The sequence below is a fragment of the Procambarus clarkii genome, chromosome 40 (genome assembly GCF_040958095.1).
Source record: "Procambarus clarkii isolate CNS0578487 chromosome 40, FALCON_Pclarkii_2.0, whole genome shotgun sequence".
Classification (NCBI taxonomy): Eukaryota; Metazoa; Arthropoda; class Malacostraca; order Decapoda; family Cambaridae; genus Procambarus; species Procambarus clarkii.
In genome coordinates this window covers 38973938-39000732 of record NC_091189.1, presented here as the reverse complement: position 1 = coordinate 39000732, position 26795 = coordinate 38973938, and the positions used below count along the sequence as shown (strand labels likewise).

General features: G+C 42.1%; 1 protein-coding gene and 1 long non-coding RNA gene across 2 annotated transcripts in view; both read left to right on the top strand.

Moving 5' to 3' along the window:
- LOC138372890 (uncharacterized) overlaps positions 1 to 1751 on the top strand; it is a 7564-nt gene extending 5813 nt beyond the window's left edge. The window contains exons 6-7 of the mRNA XM_069338565.1: positions 274 to 293; positions 1440 to 1751. Coding sequence (XP_069194666.1) covers positions 274 to 293; positions 1440 to 1751 — 332 coding nt within the window. The remainder of the gene's footprint in view (positions 1 to 273; positions 294 to 1439) is intronic.
- Positions 1752 to 2445: 694 nt separating this feature from the next.
- LOC138372971 (uncharacterized) overlaps positions 2446 to 26795 on the top strand; it is a 68916-nt gene continuing 44566 nt past the window's right edge. The window contains exons 1-2 of the long non-coding RNA XR_011231033.1: positions 2446 to 2761; positions 3227 to 3384. This is a non-coding gene — a long non-coding RNA (uncharacterized lncRNA). The remainder of the gene's footprint in view (positions 2762 to 3226; positions 3385 to 26795) is intronic.

Here is a 26795-nt window from a genome sequence, read left to right as displayed (position 1 = left end):
GCACCTACTGCTGCACCTGCTGCTGCACCTGCTGCTGCACCTGCTGCTGCACCTGCTGCTGCTGCATCTGCTGGTGCACCTGCTGCTACACCTGCTGCTGCATCTACTGCTGCTACACCTGCTGCTACACCTGCTGCTACACCTGCTGCTGCACCTGCTGCTACACCTGCTGCTGCACCTGCTGCTACACTTTAACGATGTTGACACTTGGTGTATTCCAACACTTTCACAAATAATAATAATAATAATAGATAATAATAAATTTTTATTCAGGTAAAGTACATACATACAAGGTAAGATACCAAAGTTGATGGACTTATAGATAGAGCTAGTACATACAATGCCTAAAGCCACTATTACGCAAAGCGTTTCAGGCAGGAAAAACACTAAGACTAAAACTTAATACTAATTGAGATTAAAGTATAAATTGTGTTAAGAAAAATAAGAAAAGAATGGAAAAAAGGGGGGGGGAACATGGCAGAAAAAAAGCAAAAATACAATTTGGTCAACAAACAGCATTGTTTAAAACAGAAGACATGGGTTGACATTTTGGAGTGAGGTAGGTTACATTGAGTTAATTAGGTAGTGTTTAGTTTTTATCTTAAACTGGTTGAGAGAGGTACAGTCTTTAACATGATTGGGAAGGTCATTCCACATTCTGGGTCCCTTGATTTGTAAAGCATTTCTAGTTTGACTAAGACGTACTCTAGGAATATCAAATAGGTATTTGTTTCTGGTGTGGTGCTCATGGGATGTGTTACAACCTTCTAGGAAGCTGTTGACACCTGGATGTTGAGGAATCAGCGGTGAAGGGAGAGAAGGCAACCGGATGTGTATTAGGCTGAGCAAGACTCCTCTAGGTCCCGGGCGAGGCAGCCATGTAGCCTCCTGCCTCACAGTCGCCGTTTTAACGGAATCGATCAATCCCTTGAAATTTTACGTACAGGAAGGTTATCTTGAGATGATTTCGGGGCTTTAGTGTCCCCGCGGCCCGGTCCTCGACCAGGCCTCCACCCCCAGGAAGCAGCCCGTGACAGCTGACTAACACCCAGGTACCTATGTTACTGCTAGGTAACAGGGGCATAGGGTGAAAGAAACTCTGCCCATTGTTTCTCGCCGGCGCCTGGGATCGAACCCAGGACCACAGGATCACAAGTCCAGTGTGCTGTCCGCTCGGCCGACCGGCTCCCTAACTGAACTGAAGTTAGGAGGAGACACTGAAGCAAAGTAAAATTTGACGTATTGTAAAGCAAATAAAAATTTGGCGTATTGTAAAGAAAAGTAAAATTTGACGTATTGTAAAGTAAGGTAAAATTACACGTACTGTGAAGCAAAGTAAAATTTAACGTACTGTGAAGCAAAGTAAAATTACACGTACTGTGAAGCAAAGTAAAATTACACGTACTGTGAAGCAAAGTAAAATTTAACGTACTGTGAAGCAAAGTAAAATTACACGTACTGTGAAGCAAAGTAAAATTACACGTACTGTGAAGCAAAGTAAAATTACACGTACTGTGAAGCAAAGTAAAATTACACGTACTGTGAAGCAAAGTAAAATTACACGTACTGTGAAGCAAAGTAAAATTACACGTACTGTGAAGCAAAGTAAAATTACACGTACTGTGAAGCAAAGTAAAATTACACGTACTGTGAAGCAAAGTAAAATTACACGTACTGTGAAGCAAAGTAAAATTACACGTACTGTGAAGCAAAGTAAAATTACACGTACTGTGAAGCAAAGTAAAATTTAACGTACTGTGAAGCAAAGTAAAATTACACGTACTGTGAAGCAAAGTAAAATTACACGTACTGTGAAGCAAAGTAAAATTACACGTACTGTGAAGCAAAGTAAAATTACACGTACTGTGAAGCAAAGTAAAATTACACGTACTGTGAAGCAAAGTAAAATTTAACGTACTGTGAAGCAAAGTAAAATTACACGTACTGTGAAGCAAAGTAAAATTACACGTACTGTGAAGCAAAGTAAAATTACACGTACTGTGAAGCAAAGTAAAATTACACGTACTGTGAAGCAAAGTAAAATTACACGTACTGTGAAGCAAAGTAAAATTACACGTACTGTGAAGCAAAGTAAAATTACACGTACTGTGAAGCAAAGTAAAATTACACGTACTGTGAAGCAAAGTAAAATTACACGTACTGTGAAGCAAAGTAAAATTACACGTACTGTGAAGCAAAGTAAAATTACACGTACTGTGAAGCAAAGTAAAATTTAACGTACTGTGAAGCAAAGTAAAATTACACGTACTGTGAAGCAAAGTAAAATTACACGTACTGTGAAGCAAAGTAAAATTACACGTACTGTGAAGCAAAGTAAAATTACACGTACTGTGAAGCAAAGTAAAATTACACGTACTGTGAAGCAAAGTAAAATTACACGTACTGTGAAGCAAAGTAAAATTACACGTACTGTGAAGCAAAGTAAAATTACACGTACTGTGAAGCAAAGTAAAATTTAACGTACTGTGAAGCAAAGTAAAATTACACGTACTGTGAAGCAAAGTAAAATTTAACGTACTGTGAAGCAAGGAAAACAATAATACGTACCTGAAGCAAGGTAAAATTAGACATACAATGAAGCAAGGTAAAAAAATTCATGGACCATGAAGCAAGGTAAAATTTGACTTACCGTGAAGCAAGGTAAAATTACCGTTACCTTGAGGTTACCTTGAGGTGCTTCCGGGGCTTAGCGTCCCCGCGGCCCGGTCGTCGACCAGGCCTCTCCAGACCGTGAAGCAAGGTAAAATTAATGTCGACATCTTATTTCGATGTAACTTTTACAAGACGCATATTCTCTGCTTGTATTCTTCTTGAGTCATTCACTGACGCTTTATAAAGTTGCTTTCCCTGACCTCGTAATCTGTGGTGAGGTGTGCACAATAACTCTCACCTGGTATATCCACTTCACTTGGCTACCAGTGAGTTACCAGTGTTCATAACACTGGTAACTCACCAGTCACGGCAGTCGGGTCACAACTGCATGGTCCTGGGTTCGATTCCCGAAACAGGGCAGACGTTTGAGCATGTTTCCATTCACCTGATGTCTGTTTTCACCTAGCAGTAAGTTGGCCTAGCCCTAGGCCAACTTACCTAGGTCCCCAACTTAAGCCTAGGTCCCTTTTCACCTAGGCCAGTAGTTGGCCTAGGTAGGGGGACGGGATCTAAACTAGTTTAACTAAGTTAACCCTTCCATCTCTGCCCGCAGGATGCCACGGCCGCAGGGCGGGAAGACAGCGCCTCCAAGCGGCCACAACAGGAACCCACCAGATAAACAAAAAATGCCGCCAAAAAGCCAAGACAAAAAGGGTGACAAAGGCGGCAAAAAGAAATCAAAGAAAAAGTCTTCAAAAGACTCTGCGGGAGGTTAGTTTGTTTTGTTTGTATATTTGACTACTGTCTATTCAACAAATATTTATGTTCATTCTAGGTAAGATATATTACCATTGTCTATAAGAGAGAATGTTTGTTTATCTGTTTGTCTGTATATGCATGGTTGGAAGCCAGACGCTTGGGGCTAGCGTCACTTAACTTAGCAGGGGTGAAAGGTCTGCATGGGGGTAGGAGACGAACAGGCTGGTTAGGGTCGTTTCTAATGGTCCATTTAAGAGGAGGAGGGGTGTAGGGGAAAATTGTAGACCCTCCTCCCCCCTCCCCACATACCCGGTGAACGGTCGCTGGCCGAGGATCTAGATTTCTTGGTACCCCCTGCTCCTGGGCCTCCCCCCCCCCCCCCCCCACACCACATAATAATGTTCCTTCTCTCTCTCTCTCTTTTCCTTACCTTTCTAACCTTTCTTCCCAATTAACCTCTCCAGTCTTCTCTAAGATTCCTCCTTCTCACCCCACTACTCTCCACTCTCTCCCAATCTGCCCCCTCTCCATCTTTCCTCCTTACACCTGGCAGACATGACTTGTGTGGTAGTGTTCTTGCTCACTGAGCGAGGGGACCAGTAATTACCTACGTGTAATTACCTAAGTGTAGTTACAGGACGAGAGCTACGTTCGTGGTGTCCCGTCTTCCCAGCACTCTTTGTCATATAACGCTTTGAAACTACTGACGATCTTGGCCTCCACCACCTTCTCCCCTAACTTGTTCCAACCGTCTATCACTCTGTTTGCGAAAGTGAATTTTCTTATATTTCTTCAACATCTGTGTTTAGCTAGTTTATATCTATGACCTCTTGTTCTTAAAGTTCCAGGTCTCAGGAAATCTTCCCTATCGATTTTATCAATTCCTGTTACTATTTTGTATGTAGTGATCATATCACCTCTTTTTCTTCTATCTTCTAGTTTTGGCATATTTAATGCCTCTATCCTCTCCTCGTAGCTCTTGCCCTTCAGTTCTGGGAGCCACTTAGTAGCATGTCTTTGCACCTTTCCCAGCTTGTTGATGTGCTTCTTAAGATATGGGCACCACACAACAACTGCATATTCTAGCTTTGGCCTAACAAAAGTCGTGAACAGTTTCTTTAGTATATCGCCATCCATGTATTTAAAAGCAATTCTGAAGTTAGAAAGCATTGCATAGGCTCCTTGCACAATATTCTTTATGTGGTCCTCAGGTGATAGTTTTCTATCTTGAACCACCCCTAGATCTCTTTCTTTATCAGAATTCTTTAAAGATTTATCACATAATATATATGTTGTGTGGGTCTATGTTCTCCTATTCCACATTCCATAACATGGTATTTATTAACATTAAATTCCATTTGCCAAGTGGTGCTTCATATACTTATTTTGTCCAGGTCATCTTGAAGGGCATGACAATCATCTAAGTTTCTTATCCTTCCTATTATCTTAGCATCATCAGCAAACATGTTCATATAATTCTGTATACCAACTGGTATATCATTTATGTAGACAATAAACATCACTGGTGCAAGAACTGAACCCTGTGGTACTCCACTTGTGACATTTCTCCATTCCGATATATTGCCTCTGATCACTGCCCTCATTTTTCTATCAGTCAGAAAATTTTTCATCCATGTTAGAAGCTTACCTGTCACCCCTCCAATATTTTCCAGTTTCCAGAACAACCTCTTATGTGGAACTCTGTCGAAAGCCTTTTATAGGTCCAGATAGATGCAGTCAACCCAACCATCTCTTTCCTGTAATATCTCTGTGGCTCGATCATAGAAACTGAGTAAATTCGATACACAGGATCTTCCAGATCGAAAACCATACTGTCTGTCTGATATTATATCATTTCTCTCCAGGTGTTCTACCCATTTAGTTTTAATTATTTTTTCCAATATTTTGACTATTACACTTGTCAATGATACCGGTCTATAATTGAGGGGGTCTTCCCTGCTTCCACTTTTGTAGATTGGAACTATGTTAACCTTTTTCCACACATCAGCTACAACTCCTGTAAAAAGGGATGCCTGAAAAATCAGGTGAAGAGTAATGCTGAGCTCAGGTGCACATTCTCTCAGAACCCATGGTGAAACTCCATCTGGACCAACTGCTTTGTTCTTATTTAGCTCCTTGAGCATTTTTTCCACTTCGTCTCAAGTGGTCGCCCACTGGAGCACCTGCATTGTGTTCTCCCTCACGTACGTCGCGGCTTGTGTGTGTAACTGATGTGTTTACCCGAGGGTCCATACAGGACACCCTCCACCCTGTGTTGTATAGTGGCCCTCCACTACTGTATAGTGCCCCTACACTACTGTATAGTGCCCCTACACCACTGTATAGTGCCCTACACTACCGTGTAGTGCCTTTACACTACTGTATAGTGCCCTACACTACTGTATAGTGCCCCACACTACTGTATAGTGCCCCTACACCACTGTATAGTGCCCCTACACTACTGTATAGTGCCCCTACACTACCGTATAGTGCCCTACACTACCGTGTAGTGCCCCTACACTACTGTATAGTGCCCCTCCACCACTGTATAGTAGTAGTAGGGAGTACGACTCACAGGTGATATTTTTTTTCAGGCCAGAGATCACCTGTGAGTCGTACGACTCACAGGTGATATTTTGTTCGAGGTCCAATATCCCGCGTGAGAGTGAGGGTTTTCAGGTAAATTTTGTGTCACAGATTTTAGAAGTTGTTAAAGTTCTTATGATGAAAATAATTTCCGAGACTTAGAAGTTTGTTAAAGTTCTTATGGGAGAAATTCAAATTCATGTTTATGAGCCAGGGTTTTCAGGTAAATTTTGTCAGTCACCGATTTTAGAAGTTGTTAAAGTTCTTATAATGAAAAATAATGTCATACGAGTTTGTTAAAGTTCTTATGATGAAAAATAATTTCCAAGACTTTAGAAGTTTGTTAAAGTTCTTATCCTGAAATAATGTCACACGAGTTTTGTTAAAAGTTCTTATTTGTTTCTTACTTAGAAACTAGTATATTGCTATATATCTTAATCATTTCACTGCCTCTCCCGCTCGTACCTCACACCCCCTCCCTCCCCCCCTTACCTCACAATCTCTCGCGTCGCCTTTATTTACCTTATGCCAGCCAGCCAGACGCTGCATGCAGGTCACCTCTTATCTTATCTTATCTTATCTTCTCCATAATATCTGGACCGTCCCTCTCTCTCTCTCTCTCTCTCTCTCCTTCATATTGTTCATTCATAGTTCCTTTTCATTAAACTATTCAGTTTTACATATATAAACAAAGTCAGGGACTAGCTCACGTTCCCACCTTAGTTTTACTAATACATCTTCTTTAGTATCCAATCATTTTCTTTGAGATTTAAAACACAGCTATTTCAAACGTATTAAAATACAATAATTTGGTATCAAGCTCCAGCTCCTATCCCCGCCTTAGTCCCCTGTCGTATAATGAATACTAAACAGTCCAATCCCTCTAAAATTTTAAAATAATCATATTTCAAACGTAGTTCAATACAGTAATTTAGTTACCGAGTTCCAGCTCTTGTCCTCCACCTTAGTTTCCTCGCACATCTTCATTAATACCTATTCAAATTCCCCTAAATTTCTACCCTCTGTATTTCAGACATAGTTTAGTAAATGCAAACAGTTACCGAACTCTAGCTCTTATCCTCCGCCTTAGCTCTCTCTCGTATCTTCGTTAATATCTAATCAAATTCCCTGAAATTTCTACCCTCTGTATTTCAGACGTAGTTTAGTAAATCCAAACAATTATCAAGACTCTAGCTCTTGTTCCCAGCTTAGTTCATTTGTACAAGATCGTTAGTAACAGACCAATTTTCCCCGAAATTTAAAGCAGACATACTTCAAGTTAGTAAATAAGATCAAGTCAGTTACTGAGCTCCAGCTCTCGTCCCCCAACTTAGTTCTCTCTCAGGTATATGGTATGTAAATAACTCATCAGTTCCCCTGAAATTTTTACCCTCTGTATTTCAGACACCGCAAATAAGATCAAAAACAGTTATCGAGCTCCAGCTCTCGTCCCCACCTTAGTTCTCTTTCGTATCTTTGTAAATAACCCATCAATTTCCCTGAAATTTTTTACCCTCTGTATTTCAGACACCGTAAATAGATCAAAACAGTTATCGAGCTCCAGCTCTCGTCCCCAACTTAGTTCTCTCTCGTATATTTTTAAATAACCCATCAATTTCCTCCAAAATTTTTTACCCTCTGTATTTCAGACATAGTAAATATGATGTAAACAATTATAAAACTCTAGCTCGTGTCCTCTGTCCAAGTTCACTCCTGTAAATTCATTACTATCAGTCCAAATCCCCCTGAGATTTGTACACTCAACTACATTTTCAGACATAGTAAATAAAAACCAGTTCAGTTATCAAGTTTCAACTCTTGTCCCCCCAGCTTAGTTCATTTTGTACAAGTTCTTTATTTTCCAACTAAATCACCCTGAGATTTAAGATCACCTATTTCTAACGTAGTAAAATTAATCAGGGCATTAGCCAAGCTCCATTTCCTCTGTCTTAGATCATCGAACATAAATATATCCGATCAAGTCCCTCTCCAGCCTAACTCTTTATCAGAGTACCTGCCCGAAACGCTGCGCGTGCTAGTGGCTTTACAAGACTGTAATTATCATAATTGTATCCTCACATTCCTTATGTACATTCTTGTATATGCATAAATAAATAAAATAAATAAGTAGTCACAAAAACCCCAACCTGTGTAATTATCTTTCATCCCCAACTTATCCAATCTTCAATAATCATACTGTATTTGCATATTTTCTCTATATTCAGCTGTGTTCTTCACATTTTTCCCATGTTTTCTGTGTTCATTCCATGTTCTACAAATGTTCACAGCATGCTCAGTTCAATTTTTTTCACCTGTTTTTCTCATTTTTTCTGTTTCTTCTACCATTTTCCCTGTATGTTCTCTATGTTCTTTGTCATGTTTTCATGTACATCATATGTTCTCTGTATAACTTTTATACTCAATATTCATGTTCTCAATGTTCTTAGCTTATTCTTCACATTTTTTTTCATGTTTTCTGTGTTCATTCCATGTTTTACAAATGTTCACAGCATGCTCAGTTCAATTTTTTTCACCTGTTTTTCTCATTTTTTCTGTTTTCTACCATTTTCCCTGTATGTTCTCTATGTTCTTTGTCATGTTTTCATGTACATCATATGTTCTCTGTATAACTTTTATACTCAGTATTCACGTTCTCAATGTTCTTAGCTTGTTCTTCACATGTTCAGTGTTCATTCTTTGTATTCCCTATGTTCCTTATCATGTCTTCATATTCTCTATAAGTTCATATTCCCTGCATGTTCACTCTATTCATCAACTTTTTCTTACATGTTTTCTGTGTTCACCGTATGTTCACTGTGTTCATTCCCTTACTTAACCTCAATTTTTTATGTTCTTTGTTTCTTTAAAACCAATTTGTTTTTTCCATTCACTAACTAGTTCTTTGTCAAATAATATTATACTGCAATACAGTTCCCTCACCAATTTTAGTCACCAAGTTTTTATTTGCAAAACTATGTCAAAGTAATTTTCGTAGTCAACTTAATAGTTCTACCAACCCCGTTCTTAAACAAATCTACACTTTATTCAGTTCCAAATTTACAAAGACAAACCTTTCTTGTAACTTCTTAACTAAAAATCTTTCGCCAATCAACTAAAACATAGTCACTTTCGTCATTTCTCAACTAAAACTTATTATCCAATCAACCAAAAAATAGTCAGGAATAATCTCATTCAACACCGTTCTTAACTAAAACAACCTTTCTCTTAGCTAAAAATTGTCAAAGGAATCTTTCCAACACTGTTCATAACTAAACTTATTCCCTAGTCATCAGAAAATAACCGTGTTCTTCATGTTTCATTGTCATTTCATAACTAAAATTATCCATCAATCAACAGAAAAAGTCATATTCATCATCATTGTTCCTAACTAAAGTTATGTTTTGTTAAGTAAGAAAATATAGTCAAAGATATCTTTCATCGTCGTTCTTAACTGACATTATACTTTGGGGAGCACAAAAATAGTCTCCATCGTCATGTTTGTCTTTTTCCTTAACTAAAGTATTCATCAGTCAACTAAAAAATAGTTACTTCATCATGTTTCCTTGTCATTTCTTAACTGAAATATCACTTCTCTCATCTGAAAATAGTCATGTGTAGCCTCTTTCCAACACTGTTCTTAACTAAAATATCCTTTCACTTCGCTAAAATAGTCATATTCATCATTGTTCCTAACTAAAATTATATGTCGTTAAGTAAGAAATATAGTCAAAGACACTCTTCGAGACATCAAAGTTACACTCAAAGACATCCTTTGAGACATCAAAAACATCCTTTAAGACTTCAAGGGCACTCTTCGAGATATCAAAGAACACTCTCAAACACTCAAAAATTTACTCGCATCCTCAAAGTTATTCTCAGAGTCATCAAAAAGTTAATCTCAGTCATCAAAATGTTATTCTCTAAGTAACCTTTCATTCATCAGAGAAATTTTCTAAGACATCTTCGTTCATTAAAGTTAATCTCAGAGGCATAAAAGTTATTCTCAGAGTCATCAAAAAGTTAATCTCAGTCATCAAAATGCTATTCTCTAAGTAACCTTTCGTTCATCAGAGAATCTTTCTAAGACATCTTCGTTCATTATAGTTAATCTCAGAGGCATAAAAGTTATTCTCAGAGCTATCAAAATTATTCTCGATGCCATAAAAAAGTATTTTCTCGTTCATCAAAGTTAATCTCAGAGTTAACAAAGGTAATCTCTAACTCACTTTCGTTCAACATATTAATTCTCTAAGTCCTCAAAGTTATTCTCTAAGACAACAAAGGTATTCTCTAAGACAACAAAGTCTTTCTCAGAGCTATCAAACTTGTTCTCAAAGTCATCAAAGTTATTCCAAGAGACGTCAAAGTTAATCTAAGACATCATCTTTCATCAAAGATATTCTCTCTAAGCCATCAATGTTCTTCTCTAAGACATAAAAGTTATTCTCTATGTCATCAAAAAGTTATTCTCTGAGCTAACAAAATACTACTCATGTTCTCAAAGACATTCTCAAAGTCATCAAAGTTATTCTAAGAGCTATCAAACTTGTTCTCAAAGTCATCAAAGTTATTCACAGAGTCATCAAAGTTATTTTGTAACTCACTTTTGTTCATTAAAGTTAATTTCTATGTTATAAAAGTTATTCTCAGAGACATCTAAAGTTAATCTTGCTCTTCAAAGTTGTTCTCTAAGACATAAAAGTTATTCTCTAAGACATCAATGTTGTTCTCTAAGACATCAATGTTGTTCTCTAAGACATCAAAGATGTTCTCTAAATCATAAAAGTTAATCGTTAAGTCACCTTCGTTCATTAGAGAAACTTTCCAATCCATATTCGTTGACCAGAGTTATTCTCAGAGTCATCAAAGCGATCTCTAATTCACCTTCGTTCTCCAAAAAGTTGTTCTCTAAGACACCTTCGTTCATCAAAGAAACTCTCCTTCTTCCATCATGTTATTCTTTAAGACATCTTCAGTCATAAAATTTCTCTCCAAATGTAACTAGTTCAGCTTTTCATACCAAACCTGCACTTCTGTTAAAACATATTTTCTTAGTTGCTTTACCCTAAAACTGTTCTCTGAACTACACTGTTCAAACCTATGTAACCTATCCTCTCCACCCAATGTTACTTAGTTAACGTAACGTTCCTAAACCTAACTTTACCTATCCTAACATAACTTACCTTACCTTACCTAACTTTACCTATCTTACCTAACTTAACCTGCATAACCTAACTTTACCTATCCTAACATAACTTACCTTACCTTACCTATCTTACCTAACTTTACCTATCTTACCTAACTTAACCTTCATAACCTAACTTTACCTATCCTAACATAACTTACCTTACCTTACCTATCTTACCTAACTTTACCTATCCTAACATAACTTACCTTACCTATCATACCTAACTTACCTAACCTAACTTACCTACATTTACCTAACTTAACCTGCTTAACCTAACTTTACCTATCCTAACTTAACTTACCTAACTTATCCTGCTTAACCTAACTTACCTACATTACCTAACTTAACCTGCTTAACCTAACTTACATAACTTAACCTAACTTAACTTGCGTATCTTATCTTACCTATCCTAACCTAACCTAACTTGCTTTACCTAACTTAATCTTACATTCCCAAACTGATGTATCCTAACTTATCTAGTCCAACCAGACATGATCTAACTTACATAATTATTCCTGCTTGTCTTTTGTGTTTCGTCAATCATTGTCTCATATTCATTTACTCATTTCAAGGGTTAATTTCTCAAATGGACATTTTTGCATTTCAAGTGTTATTTGTTTAAGATTGGGTGTTTAACCATTTCAAAGGATTTTTGTTATATATGGGAATTTACTCGTTTCAAGGGCTAATTTCTCAAATGGTCATTTTTGCAGATCAAGGGTTATTTGTTAAAGTTCATCAAGTTGCTCATAAGTTGTATTTATTATGTTTGTTATCATATGTTCTTATTCCCCAACCCCTTAACCTAACCTCTTGTAATCTTAGTGTATTTAGTAGGTTCTATCATATGTTCTTATTCCCCAACCCTTTAACCTAACCTTTCAGATGTAGTTTATTGTCTTTTTGACGTATTTGTTGAATATATTATCCTTTTCCTAACCTTTCAGATGTAGTTTTGTTTCTCCTTTTTGTATATTTTTACCCAAACCCACCATCCCACTTAACCTTCTTTCCTTCTTTTACTTTGTTTCTCCTACTCCTTCTATCCCCCTTTCTCTTTATCTCCCTCCTTCTATCCCCCCTTTTTCTCTCTATCGTCCTCATTCTCTCCCCCTTCGCTCACTCTCCCTCATTCTCTTACTTTTCTTTTTCTCAAATTCAAGTCTTAGTTCCCCCATGCCCCACACTCTCTCTCTCATTCTCTCTTCTTTGGTCCCATTTTCTTCCTCCCCCTCTCTCTTACTCCTTGCTCTTCTTTCATGCTCTTACTCCCTTGAGCTCTTGTTTCTCAATGTCAAGTCTTAGTAGATCTGATTCTTTACTATTGTAATTTTTATTATTACTATGATAAAGAATGAACTTATATGTGAAAACAAAGTAAAAGAAGGAAAGAAGGTTAAGTGGGATGGTGGGTTTGGGTAAAAATATACAAAAAGGAGAAACAAAACTACATCTGAAAGGTTAGGAAAAGGATAATATATTCAACAAATACGTCAAAAAGACAATAAACTACATCTGAAAGGTTAGGTTAAAGGGTTGGGGAATAAGAACATATGATAGAACCTACTAAATACACTAAGATTACAAGAGGTTAGGTTAAGGGGTTGGGGAATAAGAACATATGATAACAAACATAATAAATACAACTTATGAGCAACTTGATGAACTTTAACAAATAACCCTTGATCTGCAAAAATGACCATTTGAGAAATTAGCCCTTGAAACGAGTAAATTCCCATATATAACAAAAATCCTTTGAAATGGTTAAACACCCAATCTTAAACAAATAACACTTGAAATGCAAAAATGTCCATTTGAGAAATTAACCCTTGAAATGAGTAAATGAATATGAGACAATGATTGACGAAACACAAAAGACAAGCAGGAATAATTATGTAAGTTAGATCATGTCTGGTTGGACTAGATAAGTTAGGATACATCAGTTTGGGAATGTAAGATTAAGTTAGGTAAAGCAAGTTAGGTTAGGTTAGGATAGGTAAGATAAGTTACGTAAGTTAAGTTAGGTTAAGTTTTGTAAGTTAGGTTAAGCAGGTTAAGTTAGGTAATGTAGGTAAGTTAGGTTAAGCAGGATAAGTTAGGTAAGTTAAGTTAGGATAGGTAAAGTTAGGTTAAGCAGGTTAAGTTAGGTAAATGTAGGTAAGTTAGGTTAGGTAAGTTAGGTATGATAGGTAAGGTAAGTTATGTTAGGATAGGTAAAGTTAGGTAAGATAGGTAAGGTAAGGTAAGTTATGTTAGGATAGGTAAAGTTAGGTTATGAAGGTTAAGTTAGGTAAGATAGGTAAAGTTAGGTAAGATAGGTAAGGTAAGGTAAGTTATGTTAGGATAGGTAAAGTTAGGTTTAGGAACGTTACGTTAAATAAGTAACATTGGGTGGAGAGGATAGGTTACATAGGTTTGAACAGTGTAGTTCAGAGAACAGTTTTAGGGTAAAGCAACTAAGAAAATATGTTTTAACAGAAGTGCAGGTTTGGTATGAAAAGCTGAACTAGTTACTTTTGGAGAGAAATTTTATGACTGAAGATGTCTTAAAGAATAACATGATGGAAGAAGGAGAGTTTCTTTGATGAACGAAGGTGTCTTAAAGAACAACTTTTGGAGAACGAAGGTGAATTAGAGATCGCTTTGATGACTCTGAGAATAACTCTGGTCAACGAATATGGATTGGAAAGTTTCTCTAATGAACGAAGGTGACTTAACGATTAACTTTTATGATTTAGAGAACATCTTTGATGTCTTAGAGAACAACATTGATGTCTTAGAGAACAACATTGATGTCTTAGAGAATAACTTTTATGTCTTAGAGAACAACTTTGAAGAGCAAGATTAACTTTAGATGTCTCTGAGAATAACTTTTATAACATAGAAATTAACTTTAATGAACAAAAGTGAGTTACAAAATAACTTTGATGACTGTGAATAACTTTGATGACTTTGAGAACAAGTTTGATAGCTCTTAGAATAACTTTGATGACTTTGAGAATGTCTTTGAGAACATGAGTAGAATTTTGTTAGCTCAGAGAATAACTTTTTGATGACATAGAGAATAACTTTTATGTCTTAGAGAAGAACATTGATGGCTTAGAGAGAATATCTTTGATGAAAGATGATGTCTTAGAATAACTTTGACGTCTCTTGGAATAACTTTGATGACTTTGAGAACAAGTTTGATAGCTCTGAGAAAGACTTTGTTGTCTTAGAGAATACCTTTGTTGTCTTAGAGAATAACTTTGAGGACTTAGATAATTAATATGTTGAACGAAAGTGAGTTAGAGATTACCTTTGTTAACTCTGAGATTAACTTTGATGAACGAGAAAATACTTTTTTATGGCATCGAGAATAATTTTGATAGCTCTGAGAATAACTTTTATGCCTCTGAGATTAACTATAATGAACGAAGATGTCTTAGAAAGATTCTCTGATGAACGAAAGGTTACTTAGAGAATAGCATTTTGATGACTGAGATTAACTTTTGATGACTCTGAGAATAACTTTGAGGATGCGAGTAAATTTTTGAGTGTTTGAGAGTGTCTTTGATATCTCGAAGAGTGCCCTTGAAGTCATAAAGGATGTTTTTGATGTCTCAAAGGATGTCTTTGAGTGTAACTTTGATGTCTCGAAGAGTGTCTTTGACTATATTTCTTACTTAACGACATATAATTTTAGTTAGGAACAATGATGAATATGACTATTTTAGCGAAGTGAAAGGATATTTTAGTTAAGAACAGTGTTGGAAAGAGGCTACACATGACTATTTTCAGATGAGAGAAGTGATGTTTCAGTTAAGAAATGACAAGGAAACATGATGAAGTAACTATTTTTTAGTTGACTGATGAATACTTTAGTTAAGGAAAAAGACAAAACATGACGATGGAGACTATTTTTGTGCTCCCCAAAGTATAATGTCAGTTAAGAACGACGATGAAAGATATCTTTGACTATATTTTCTTACTTAACAAAACATAACTTTAGTTAGGAACAATGATGATGAATATGACTTTTTCTGTTGATTGATGGATAATTTTTAGTTATGAAATGACAATGAAACATGAAGAACACGGTTATTTTCTGATGACTAGGGAATAAGTTTAGTTATGAACAGTGTTGGAAAGATTCCTTTGACAATTTTTAGCTAAGAGAAAGGTTGTTTTAGTTAAGAACGGTGTTGAATGAGATTATTCCTGACTATTTTTTGGTTGATTGGATAATAAGTTTAGTTGAGAAATGACGAAAGTGACTATGTTTTAGTTGATTGGCGAAAGATTTTAGTTAAGAAGTTACAAGAAAGGTTTGTCTTTGTAAATTTGGAACTGAATAAAGTGTAGATTTGTTTAAGAACGGGGTTGGTAGAACTATTAAGTTGACTACGAGAATTACTTTGACATAGTTTTGCAAATAAAAACTTGGTGACTAAAATTGGTGAGGGAACTGTATTGCAGTATAATATTATTTGACAAAGAACTAGTTAGTGAATGGAAAAAACAAATTGGTTTAAAGAAACAAAGAACATAAAAAAATTGAGGTTAAGTAAGGGAATGAACACAGTGAACATACGGTGAACACAGAAAACATGTAAGAAAAAGTTGATGAATAGAGTGAACATGCAGGGAATATGAACTTATAGAGAATATGAATACATGATAAGGAACATAGGGAATACAAAGAATGAACACTGAACATGTGAAGAACAAGCTAAGAACATTGAGAACGTGAATACTGAGTATAAAAGTTATACAGAGAACATATGATGTACATGAAAACATGACAAAGAACATAGAGAACATACAGGGAAAATGGTAGAAAACAGAAAAAATGAGAAAAACAGGTGAAAAAAATTGAACTGAGCATGCTGTGAACATTTGTAGAACATGGAATGAACACAGAAAACATGGGAAAAATGTGAAGAACACAGCTGAATATAGAGAAAATATGCAAATACAGTATGATTATTGAAGATTGGATAAGTTGGGGATGAAAGATAAATTACACAGGTTGGGGTTTTTGTGACTACTCTGATAAAGAGTTAGGCTGGAGAGGGACTTGATCGGATATATTTATGTTCGATGATCTAAGACAGAGGAAATGGAGCTTGGCTAATGCCCTGATTAATTTTACTACGTTAGAAATAAGGTGATCTTAAATCTCAGGGTGATTTAGTTGGAAAATAAAGAACTTGTACAAAATGAACTAAGCTGGGGGGACAAGAGTTGAAACTTGATAACTGAACTGGTTTTTATTTACTATGTCTGAAAATGTAGTTGAGTGTACAAATCTCAGGGGGATTTGGACTGATAGTAATGAATTTACAGGAGTGAACTTGGACAGAGGACACGAGCTAGAGTTTTATAATTGTTTACATCATATTTACTATGTCTGAAATACAGAGGGTAAAAAATTTTGGATAAATTGATGGGTTATTTAAAAATATACGAGAGAGAACTAAGTTGGGGACGAGAGCTGGAGCTCGATAACTGTTTTGATCTTATTTACGGTGTCTGAAATACAGAGGGTAAAAATTTCAGGGAAATTGATGGGTTATTTACAAAGATACGAAAGAGAACTAAGGTGGGGACGAGAGCTGGAGCTCGATAACTGTTTTGATCTTATTTACGGTGTCTGAAATACAGAGGGTAAAAATTTCAGGGGAATTGATGAGTTATTTACAAATATACGAGAGAGAACTAAGTTTGGGGACGAGAGCTGGAGCTCAGTAACTGACTTGATCTTATTTACTAACTTTGAAGTATGTCTGCTTTAAATTTCGGGGAAAATTGGTCTGTTACTAACGATCTTGTACAAATGAACTAAGCTGGGGACAAGAGCTAGAGTTTGATAATTGTTTGGATTTACTAAGCTACGTCTGAAATACAGAGGGTAGAAATTTCAGGGAATTTGATTAGATATTAACGAAGATACGAGAGAGAGCTAAGGCGGAGGATAAGAGCTAGAGTTCGGTAACTGTTTGCATTTACTAAACTATGTCTGAAATACAGAGGGTAGGAATTTTGGGGAATTTGAATAGGTATTAACGAAGATGTGCGAGGAAACTAAGGTGGAGGACAAGAGCTGGAACTCGGTAACTAAATTACTGTATTGAACTACGTTTGAAATATGATTATTTTTAAATTTTAGAGGGATTGGACTGTTAGTATTCATTATACGACAGGGGACTAAGGCGGGGATAGGAGCTGGAGCTTGATACCAAATTATTGTATTTTAATACGTTTGAAATAGCTGTGTTTTAAATCTCAAAGAAAATGATTGGATACTAAAGAAGATGTATTAGTAAAACTAAGGTGGGAACGTGAGCTAGTCCCTGACTTTGTTTATATATGTAAAACTGAATAGTTTAATGAAAAGGAACTATGAATGAACAATATGAAGGAGAGAGAGAGAGAGAGAGAGAGGGACGGTCCAGATATTATGGAGAAGATAAGATAAGATAAGATAAGAGGTGACCTGCATGCAGCGTCTGGCTGGCTGGCATAAGGTAAATAAAGGCGACGCGAGAGATTGTGAGGTAAGGGGGGAGGGAGGGGGTGTGAGGTACGAGTGGGAGAGGCAGTGAAATGATTCAGATATATAGCAATATACTAGTTTCTAAGTAAGAAACAAATAAGAACTTTTAACAAAACTCGTATGACATTATTTCAGGATAAGAACTTTAACAAACTTCTAAAGTCTTGGAAATTATTTTTTCATCATAAGAACTTTAACAAACTCGTATGACATTATTTTTCATTATAAGAACTTTAACAACTTCTAAAATCGGTGACTGACAAAATTTACCTGAAAACCCTGGCTCATAAACATGAATTTGAATTTCTCCCATAAGAACTTTAACAAACTTCTAAGTCTCGGAAATTATTTTCATCATAAGAACTTTAACAACTTCTAAAATCTGTGACACAAAATTTACCTGAAAACCCTCACTCTCACGCGGGATATTGGACCTCGAACAAAATATCACCTGTGAGTCGTACGACTCACAGGTGATCTCTGGCCTGAAAAAAAAATATCACCTGTGAGTCGTACTCCCTACTTCTTATAGTGCCCCTACACTGCTGTATAGTGCCCCTACACTACTGTATAGTGCCCCTCCAACTCTGTATAGTGCCCTACACTACTGTATAGTGCCCCTCCACCACTGTATAGTGCCCCTACACTACTGTATAGTGCCCCTACACTACCGTATAGTGCCCTACACTACCGTGTAGTGCCCCTACACTACTGTATAGTGCCCCTCCACCACTGTATAGTGCCCCTACACTACTGTATAGTGCCCCTCCACCACTGTATAGTGCCCCTACACTACTGTATAGTGCCCCTCCACCACTGTATAGTGCCCCTACACTACTGTATAGTGCCCCTCCACCACTGTATAGTGCCCCTCCACTACTGTATAGTGCCCCTCCACCACTGTATAGTGCCCCTACACTACTGTATAGTGCCCCTACACTACTGTATAGTGCCCCTCTAACTCTGTATAGTGCCCTACACTACTGTATAGTGCCCCTACACTACTGTATAGTGCCCCTCCACCACTGTATAGTGCCCCTACACTACTGTATAGTGCCCCTCCACCACTGTATAGTGCCCCTCCACCACTGTATAGTGCCCCTACACTACTGTATAGTGCCCCTCCACTACTGTATAGTGCCCCTCCACCACTGTATAGTGCCCCTACACTACTGTATAGTGCCCCTCCACTACTGTATAGTGCCCCTCCACCACTGTATAGTGCCCCTCCACCACTGTATAGTGCCCCTACACTACTGTATAGTGCCCCTACACTACTGTATAGTGCCCCTCCAACTCTGTATAGTGCCCTACACTACTGTATAGTGCCCCTACACTACTGTATAGTGCCCCTCCAACTCTGTATAGTGCCCCTCCAACTCTGTATAGTGCCCTTACACTACTGTATACTGCCCCTCCAACTCTGTATAGTGCCCTACACTACTGTATAGTGCCCCTACACTACTGTATAGTGCCCCTCCAACTCTGTATAGTGCCCTACACTACTGTATAGTGCCCCTACACTACTGTATAGTGCCCCTCCAACTCTGTATAGTGCCCTCCACCACTGTATAGTGCCCCTACACTACTGTATAGTGCCCCTACACCACTGTATAGTGCCCCTACACTACCGTGTAGTGGCCCAACACTACTGTATAGTGCCCCTACACCACTGTATAGTGCCCCTCCACCACTGTATAGTGCCCCTACACTACCGTATAGTGCCCTACACTACCGTGTAGTGCCCCTACACTACTGTATAGTGCCCCTCCAACTCTGTATAGTGCCCCTACACTACTGTATAGTGCCCCTACACCACTGTATAGTGCCCCTACACTACTGTATAGTGCCCCTACACTACCGTATAGTGCCCTACACTACCGTGTAGTGCCCCTACACTACTGTATAGTGCCCTACACTACTGTATAGTGCCCTACACTACTGTATAGTGCCCTACACTACTGTATAGTGCCCTACACTACTGTATAGTGCCCTACACTACTGTATAGTGCCCTACACTACTGTATAGTGCCCCTACACTACTGTATAGTGCCCCTACACTACTGTATAGTGCCCCTACACTACTGTATAGTGCCCCTCCACCACTGTATAGTGCCCTACACTACTGTATAGTGCCCTACACCACTGTATAGTGCCCTACACTACTGTATAGTGCCCTACACTACTGTATAGTGCCCCTACACTACTGTATAGTGCCCTACACTACTGTATAGTGCCCCTACACTACTGTATAGTGCCCTACACTACTGTATAGTGCCCCTACACTACTGTATAGTGCCCCTACACTACTGTATAGTGCCCCTCCACCACTGTATAGTGCCCTACACTACTGTATAGTGCCCTACACCACTGTATAGTGCCCCTACACTACTGTATAGTGCCCCTACACTACTGTATAGTGCCCTACACTACTGTATAGTGCCCCTACACTACTGTATAGTGCCCCTACACTACTGTATAGTGCCCCTCCACCACTGTATAGTGCCCTACACTACTGTATAGTGCCCTACACCACTGTATAGTGCCCCTACACTACTGTATAGTGCCCCTACACTACTGTATAGTGCCCTACACTACTGTATAGTGCCCCTACACTACTGTATAGTGCCCCTACACTACTGTATAGTGCCCCTACACCACTGTATAGTGCCCTACACTACTGTATAGTGCCCTACACCACTGTATAGTGCCCTACACTACTGTATAGTGCCCCTACACTACTGTATAGTGCCCTACACTACTGTATAGTGCCCTACACCACTGTATAGTGCCCTACACTACTGTATAGTGCCCTACACTACTGTATAGTGCCCCTACACTACTGTATAGTGCCCCTCCACCACTGTATAGTGCCCTACACTACTGTATAGTGCCCTACACCACTGTATAGTGCCCTACACTACTGTATAGTGCCCTACACTACTGTATAGTGCCCCTCCACCACTGTATAGTGCCCCTACACTACTGTATAGTGCCCTACACCACTGTATAGTGCCCTACACTACTGTATAGTGCCCTACACCACTGTATAGTGCCCTACACCACTGTATAGTGCCCCTACACTACTGTATAGTGCCCTACACTACTGTATAGTGCCCTACACCACTGTATAGTGCCCTACACTACTGTATAGTGCCCTACACTACTGTATAGTGCCCCTACACTACTGTATAGTGCCCTACACTACTGTATAGTGCCCTACACCACTGTATAGTGCCCTACACTACTGTATAGTGCCCTACACTACTGTATAGTGCCCCTACACTACTGTATAGTGCCCTACACTACTGTATAGTGCCCTACACCACTGTATAGTGCCCTACACTACTGTATAGTGCCCTACACTACTGTATAGTGCCCCTACACTACTGTATAGTGCCCTACACTACTGTATAGTGCCCTACACCACTCTATAGTGCCCTACACTACTGTATAGTGCCCTACACTACTGTATAGTGCCCTACACTACTGTATAGTGCCCCTACACTACCGTATAGTGCCCTACACTACCGTGTAGTGCCCCTACACCACTGTATAGTGCCCCTCCACCACTGTATAGTGCCCTACACTACTGTATAGTGCCCTACACTACTGTATAGTGCCCCTACACTACTGTATAGTGCCCTACACTACTGTATAGTGCCCTACACCACTGTATAGTGCCCTACACTACTGTTTAGTGCCCTACACTACTGTATAGTGCCCTACACTACTGTATAGTGCCCCTACACTACCGTATAGTGCCCTACACTACCGTGTAGTGCCCCTACACCACTGTATAGTGCCCTACACTACTGTATAGTGCCCCTCCACCACTGTATAGTGCCCCTACACTACTGTATAGTGCCCCTACACTACTGTATAGTGCCCTTGTAACAGGGGGGGGGGGAGGTGGAATAGTAAAACAAAGTAAAGGAAGAAGGAAGGAGGAGAGGAAGAGGAGGAGGGATGGGTGGATAGAACATGGGGGAGGTGTAGGCAGGAACTGAGGTGAGAGAGAGGCGAGCGGGAATAGAAAACGGGGAGCACACGGGAAAGAGTGGTAGTAAGAAGGAATGAAAGAAGAAAGAGGGGAAGGAAGGAGGGATAAGGAGGAGTAGGGAGAGTGGACTGATCTTATTCTATCTATGATCTATCTGTGATGTTATACTATACTGATATTCCAAGATGTTCTGATGTTTGCTGCCACCACCTGTCATTGAAAACTATATCTTAATTTATTTCATTTAAACAATGCGACAGGAACACTGCTTAATATAGTTATCTCTCACGTGTTCATCAAGATATCTCTCTAGCCTTAACTCTTACTTGAGGGGACATTGATTCAAAAAGAGGACTAAACAAAGGTCAAGCTTGTTCTTCTACACATTGAAATTTATTAATCAAATTATTTCAATTTCCAGCATTTGATATTTAACACTTTGACATTCTATTATTTAACACAATATTTACCAAATTGAAAGGTTGGGGGGGGGATCACCCACACCATACACGCCCACACCATACACGCCCACACCATACACGCCCACACCATACACGCCCACACCATACACGCCCACACCATACACGCCCACACCATACACGCCCACACCATACACGCCCACACCATACACGCCCACACCATACACGCCCACACCATACACGCCCACACCATACACGCCCACACCATACACGCCCACACCATACACGCCCACACCATACACGCCCACACCATACATGGCTAAATGGTTCAGCTCGTCACCACTAAGACACTTCTGGTTTAAGACAATGCATTACTAAACTCTTACCTCACTAACAAGTTCACCCAGGGGTGGGTGATGGGTAATCACCCGCCCGGATGGAAGAGCTGGTTGGAGGTACTCTCCCTTGCAATGGTTCCACTCTCCCTACTCCACCACCTCTGGCCGAGCCAGGGTGGGTACTCTCGCAAGCCAGAACACGGCGTCTTTGTTGTATGTACTGCTGTCAGCGAAGCTGTGCCGGCTCACCTCACCACTGCCCCTACACTACTGTATAGTGCCCCTACACTACTGTATAGTGCCCCTACACTACTGTATAGTGCCCCTACACTACTGTATAGTGCCCCTACACTATGCGTGAAAGTGTATAACTATAGTGCCTTGAAGGTGTGTATATGTGTATGTGGCAAGGTAGAGTGTAGAGTAGAAGACATTACTGCCAAGAAGACACATAAAGTGAGTGGCAGCAATAGCTGGTGATAACCAGGAGTCAGCACAGACGACAGCAACAAGTGCCCGAGCACCTTACCGGCACACGTGAGTGGACCTCACCCCCCCCCCTTGTAGTGATGGTGGAGGGGACAACAGAGGAGGAAGATGGCTACCAACAATTTAGATCCAGAACAAGTAAAAACACGGGACAAGGTGAAGCGTCTGGCTGAATCACCTCAGCAGCAGCAGCAGCAGCAACAACAATAACAACGACAACGACAACAACAAGCCAAAGGTGGTGAGTGGCAAACCCAAATGTTGTCAACAAGAGATATAAGGTCAGCAGATAAATTTAAAGGATCATCAAGGCTGCCCGCACCCACAAAGAGCAGCACTGCACATAGAGCAAATTTGCAGGTAGCAGCGTCCTTGTAGGGTGCTTGTGGCCAGAGCCGTGCAGGTCTTGTAGGGTGCTTGTGGCCAGAGCCGTGCAGGTCTTGTAGGGTGCTTGGGGCCAGAGCCGTGCAGGTCTTGTAGGGTGCTTGTGGCCAGAGCCGTGCAGGTCTTGTAGGGTGCTTGTGGCCAGAGCCGTGCAGGTCTTGTAGGGTGCTTGGGGCCAGAGCCGTGCAGGTCTTGTAGGGTGCTTGTGGCCAGAGCCGTGCAGGTCTTGTAGGGTGCTTGTGGCCAGAGCCGTGCAGGTCTTGTAGGGTGCTTGTGGCCAGAGCCGTGCAGGTCTTGTAGGGTGCTTGTGGCCAGAGCCGTGCAGGTCTTGTAGGGTGCTTGTGGCCAGAGCCGTGCAGGTCTTGTAGGGTGCTTGGGGCCAGAGCCGTGCAGGTCTTGTAGGGTGCTTGTGGCCAGAGCCGTGCAGGTCTTGTAGGGTGCTTGTGGCCAGAGCCGTGCAGGTCTTGTAGGGTGCTTGTGGCCAGAGCCGTGCAGGTCTTGTAGGGTGCTTGTGGCCAGAGCCGTGCAGGTCTTGTAGGGTGCTTGTGGCCAGAGCCGTGCAGGTCTTGTAGGGTGCTTGTGGCCAGAGCCGTGCAGGTCTTGTAGGGTGCTTGGGGCCAGAGCCGTGCAGGTCTTGTAGGGTGCTTGTGGCCAGAGCCGTGCAGGTCTTGTAGGGTGCTTGTGGCCAGAGCCGTGCAGGTCTTGTAGGGTGCTTGTGGCCAGAGCCGTGCAGGTCTTGTAGGGTGCTTGGGGCCAGAGCCGTGCAGGTCTTGTAGGGTGCTTGTGGCCAGAGCCGTGCAGGTCTTGTAGGGTGCTTGTGGCCAGAGCCGTGCAGGTCTTGTAGGGTGCTTGTGGCCAGAGCCGTGCAGGTCTTGTAGGGTGCTTGTGGCCAGAGCCGTGCAGGTCTTGTAGGGTGCTTGGGGCCAGAGCCGTGCAGGTCTTGTAGGGTGCTTGTGGCCAGAGCCGTGCAGGTCTTGTAGGGTGCTTGTGGCCAGAGCCGTGCAGGTCTTGTGGGGTGCTTGTGGCCAGAGCCGTGCAGGTCTTGTAGGGTGCTTGGGGCCAGAGCCGTGCAGGTCTTGTAGGGTGCTTGTGGCCAGAGCCGTGCAGGTCTTGTAGGGTGCTTGTGGCCAGAGCCGTGCAGGTCTTGTAGGGTGCTTGTGGCCAGAGCCGTGCAGGTCTTGTAGGGTGCTTGTGGCCAGAGCCGTGCAGGTCTTGTAGGGTGCTTGTGGCCAGAGCCGTGCAGGTCTTGTAGGGTGCTTGTGGCCAGAGCCGTGCAGGTCTTGTAGGGTGCTTGTGGCCAGAGCCGTGCAGGTCTTGTAGGGTGCTTGTGGCCAGAGCCGTGCAGGTCTTGTAGGGTGCTTGTGGCCAGAGCCGTGCAGGTCTTGTAGGGTGCTTGTGGCCAGAGCCGTGCAGGTCTTGTAGGGTGCTTGGGGCCAGAGCCGTGCAGGTCTTGTAGGGTGCTTGTGGCCAGAGCCGTGCAGGTCTTGTAGGGTGCTTGTGGCCAGAGCCGTGCAGGTCTTGTAGGGTGCTTGTGGCCAGAGCCGTGCAGGTCTTGTAGGGTGCTTGTGGCCAGAGCCGTGCAGGTCTTGTAGGGTGCTTGTGGCCAGAGCCGTGCAGGTCTTGTACGGTGCTTGTGGCCAGAGCCGTGCAGGTCTTGTAGGGTGCTTGTGGCCAGAGCCGTGCAGGTCTTGTAGGGTGCTTGTGGCCAGAGCCGTGCAGGTCTTGTAGGGTGCTTGTGGCCAGAGCCGTGCAGGTCTTGTAGGGTGCTTGTGGCCAGAGCCGTGCAGGTCTTGTAGGGTGCTTGGGGCCAGAGCCGTGCAGGTCTTGTAGGGTGCTTGTGGCCAGAGCCGTGCAGGTCTTGTAGGGTGCTTGTGGCCAGAGCCGTGCAGGTCTTGTAGGGTGCTTGGGGCCAGAGCCGTGCAGGTCTTGTAGGGTGCTTGTGGCCAGAGCCGTGCAGGTCTTGTAGGGTGCTTGGGGCCAGAGCCGTGCAGGTCTTGTAGGGTGCTTGTGGCCAGAGCCGTGCAGGTCTTGAAGGGTGCTTGTGGCCAGAGCCGTGCAGGTCTTGTAGGGTGCTTGTGGCCAGAGCCGTGCAGGTCTTGTAGGGTGCTTGTGGCCAGAGCCGTGCAGGTCTTGTAGGGTGCTTGGGGCCAGAACCGTGCAGGTCTTGTAGGGTGCTTGTGGCCAGAGCCGTGCAGGTCTTGTAGGGTGCTTGGGGCCAGAGCCGTGCAGGTCTTGTAGGGTGCTTGTGGCCAGAGCCGTGCAGGTCTTGTAGGGTGCTTGTGGCCAGAGCCGTGCAGGTCTTGTAGGGTGCTTGTGGCCAGAGCCGTGCAGGTCTTGTAGGGTGCTTGTGGCCAGAGCCGTGCAGGTCTTGTAGGGTGCTTGGGGCCAGAGCCGTGCAGGTCTTGTAGGGTGCTTGTGGCCAGAGCCGTGCAGGTCTTGTAGGGTGCTTGTGGCCAGAGCCGTGCAGGTCTTGTAGGGTGCTTGTGGCCAGAGCCGTGCAGGTCTTGTAGGGTGCTTGTGGCCAGAGCCGTGCAAGTCTTGTAGGGTGCTTGGGGCCAGAGCCGTGCAGGTCTTGTAGGGTGCTTGTGGCCAGAGCCGTGCATGTCTTGTAGGGTGCTTGGGGCCAGAGCCGTGCAGGTCTTGTAGGGTGCTTGGGGCCAGAGCCGTGCAGGTCTTGTAGGGTGCTTGTGGCCAGAGCCGTGCAGGTCTTGTAGGGTGCTTGTGGCCAGAGCCGTGCAGGTCTTGTAGGGTGCTTGTGGCCAGAGCCGTGCAGGTCTTGTAGGGTGCTTTTGGCCAGAGCCGTGCAGGTCTTGTAGGGTGCTTGTGGCCAGAGCCGTGCAGGTCTTGTAGGGTGCTTGTGGCCAGAGCCGTGCAGGTCTTGTAGGGTGCTTGTGGCCAGAGCCGTGCAGGTCTTGTAGGGTGCTTGTGGCCAGAGCCGTGCAGGTCTTGTAGGGTGCTTGTGGCCAGAGCCGTGCAGGTCTTGTAGGGTGCTTGGGGCCAGAGCCGTGCAGGTCTTGTTGGGTGCTTGTGGCCAGAGCCGTGCAGGTCTTGTAGGGTGCTTGGGGCCAGAGCCGTGCAGGTCTTGTAGGGTGCTTGGGGCCAGAGCCATGCAGGTCTTGTAGGGTGCTTGTGGCCAGAGCCGTGCAGGTCTTGTAGGGTGCTTGTGGCCAGAGCCGTGCAGGTCTTGTAGGGTGCTTGTGGCCAGAGCCGTGCAGGTCTTGTAGGGTGCTTGGGGCCAGAGCCGTGCAGGTCTTGTAGGGTGCTTGTGGCCAGAGCCGTGCAGGTCTTGTAGGGTGCTTGGGGCCAGAGCCGGGCAGGTCTTGTAGGGTGCTTGGGGCCAGAGCCGTGCAGGTCTTGTAGGGTGCTTGTGGCCAGAGCCGTGCAGGTCTTGTAGGGTGCTTGTGGCCAGAGCCGTGCAGGTCTTGTAGGGTGCTTGTGGCCAGAGCCGTGCAGGTCTTGTAGGGTGCTTGTGGCCAGA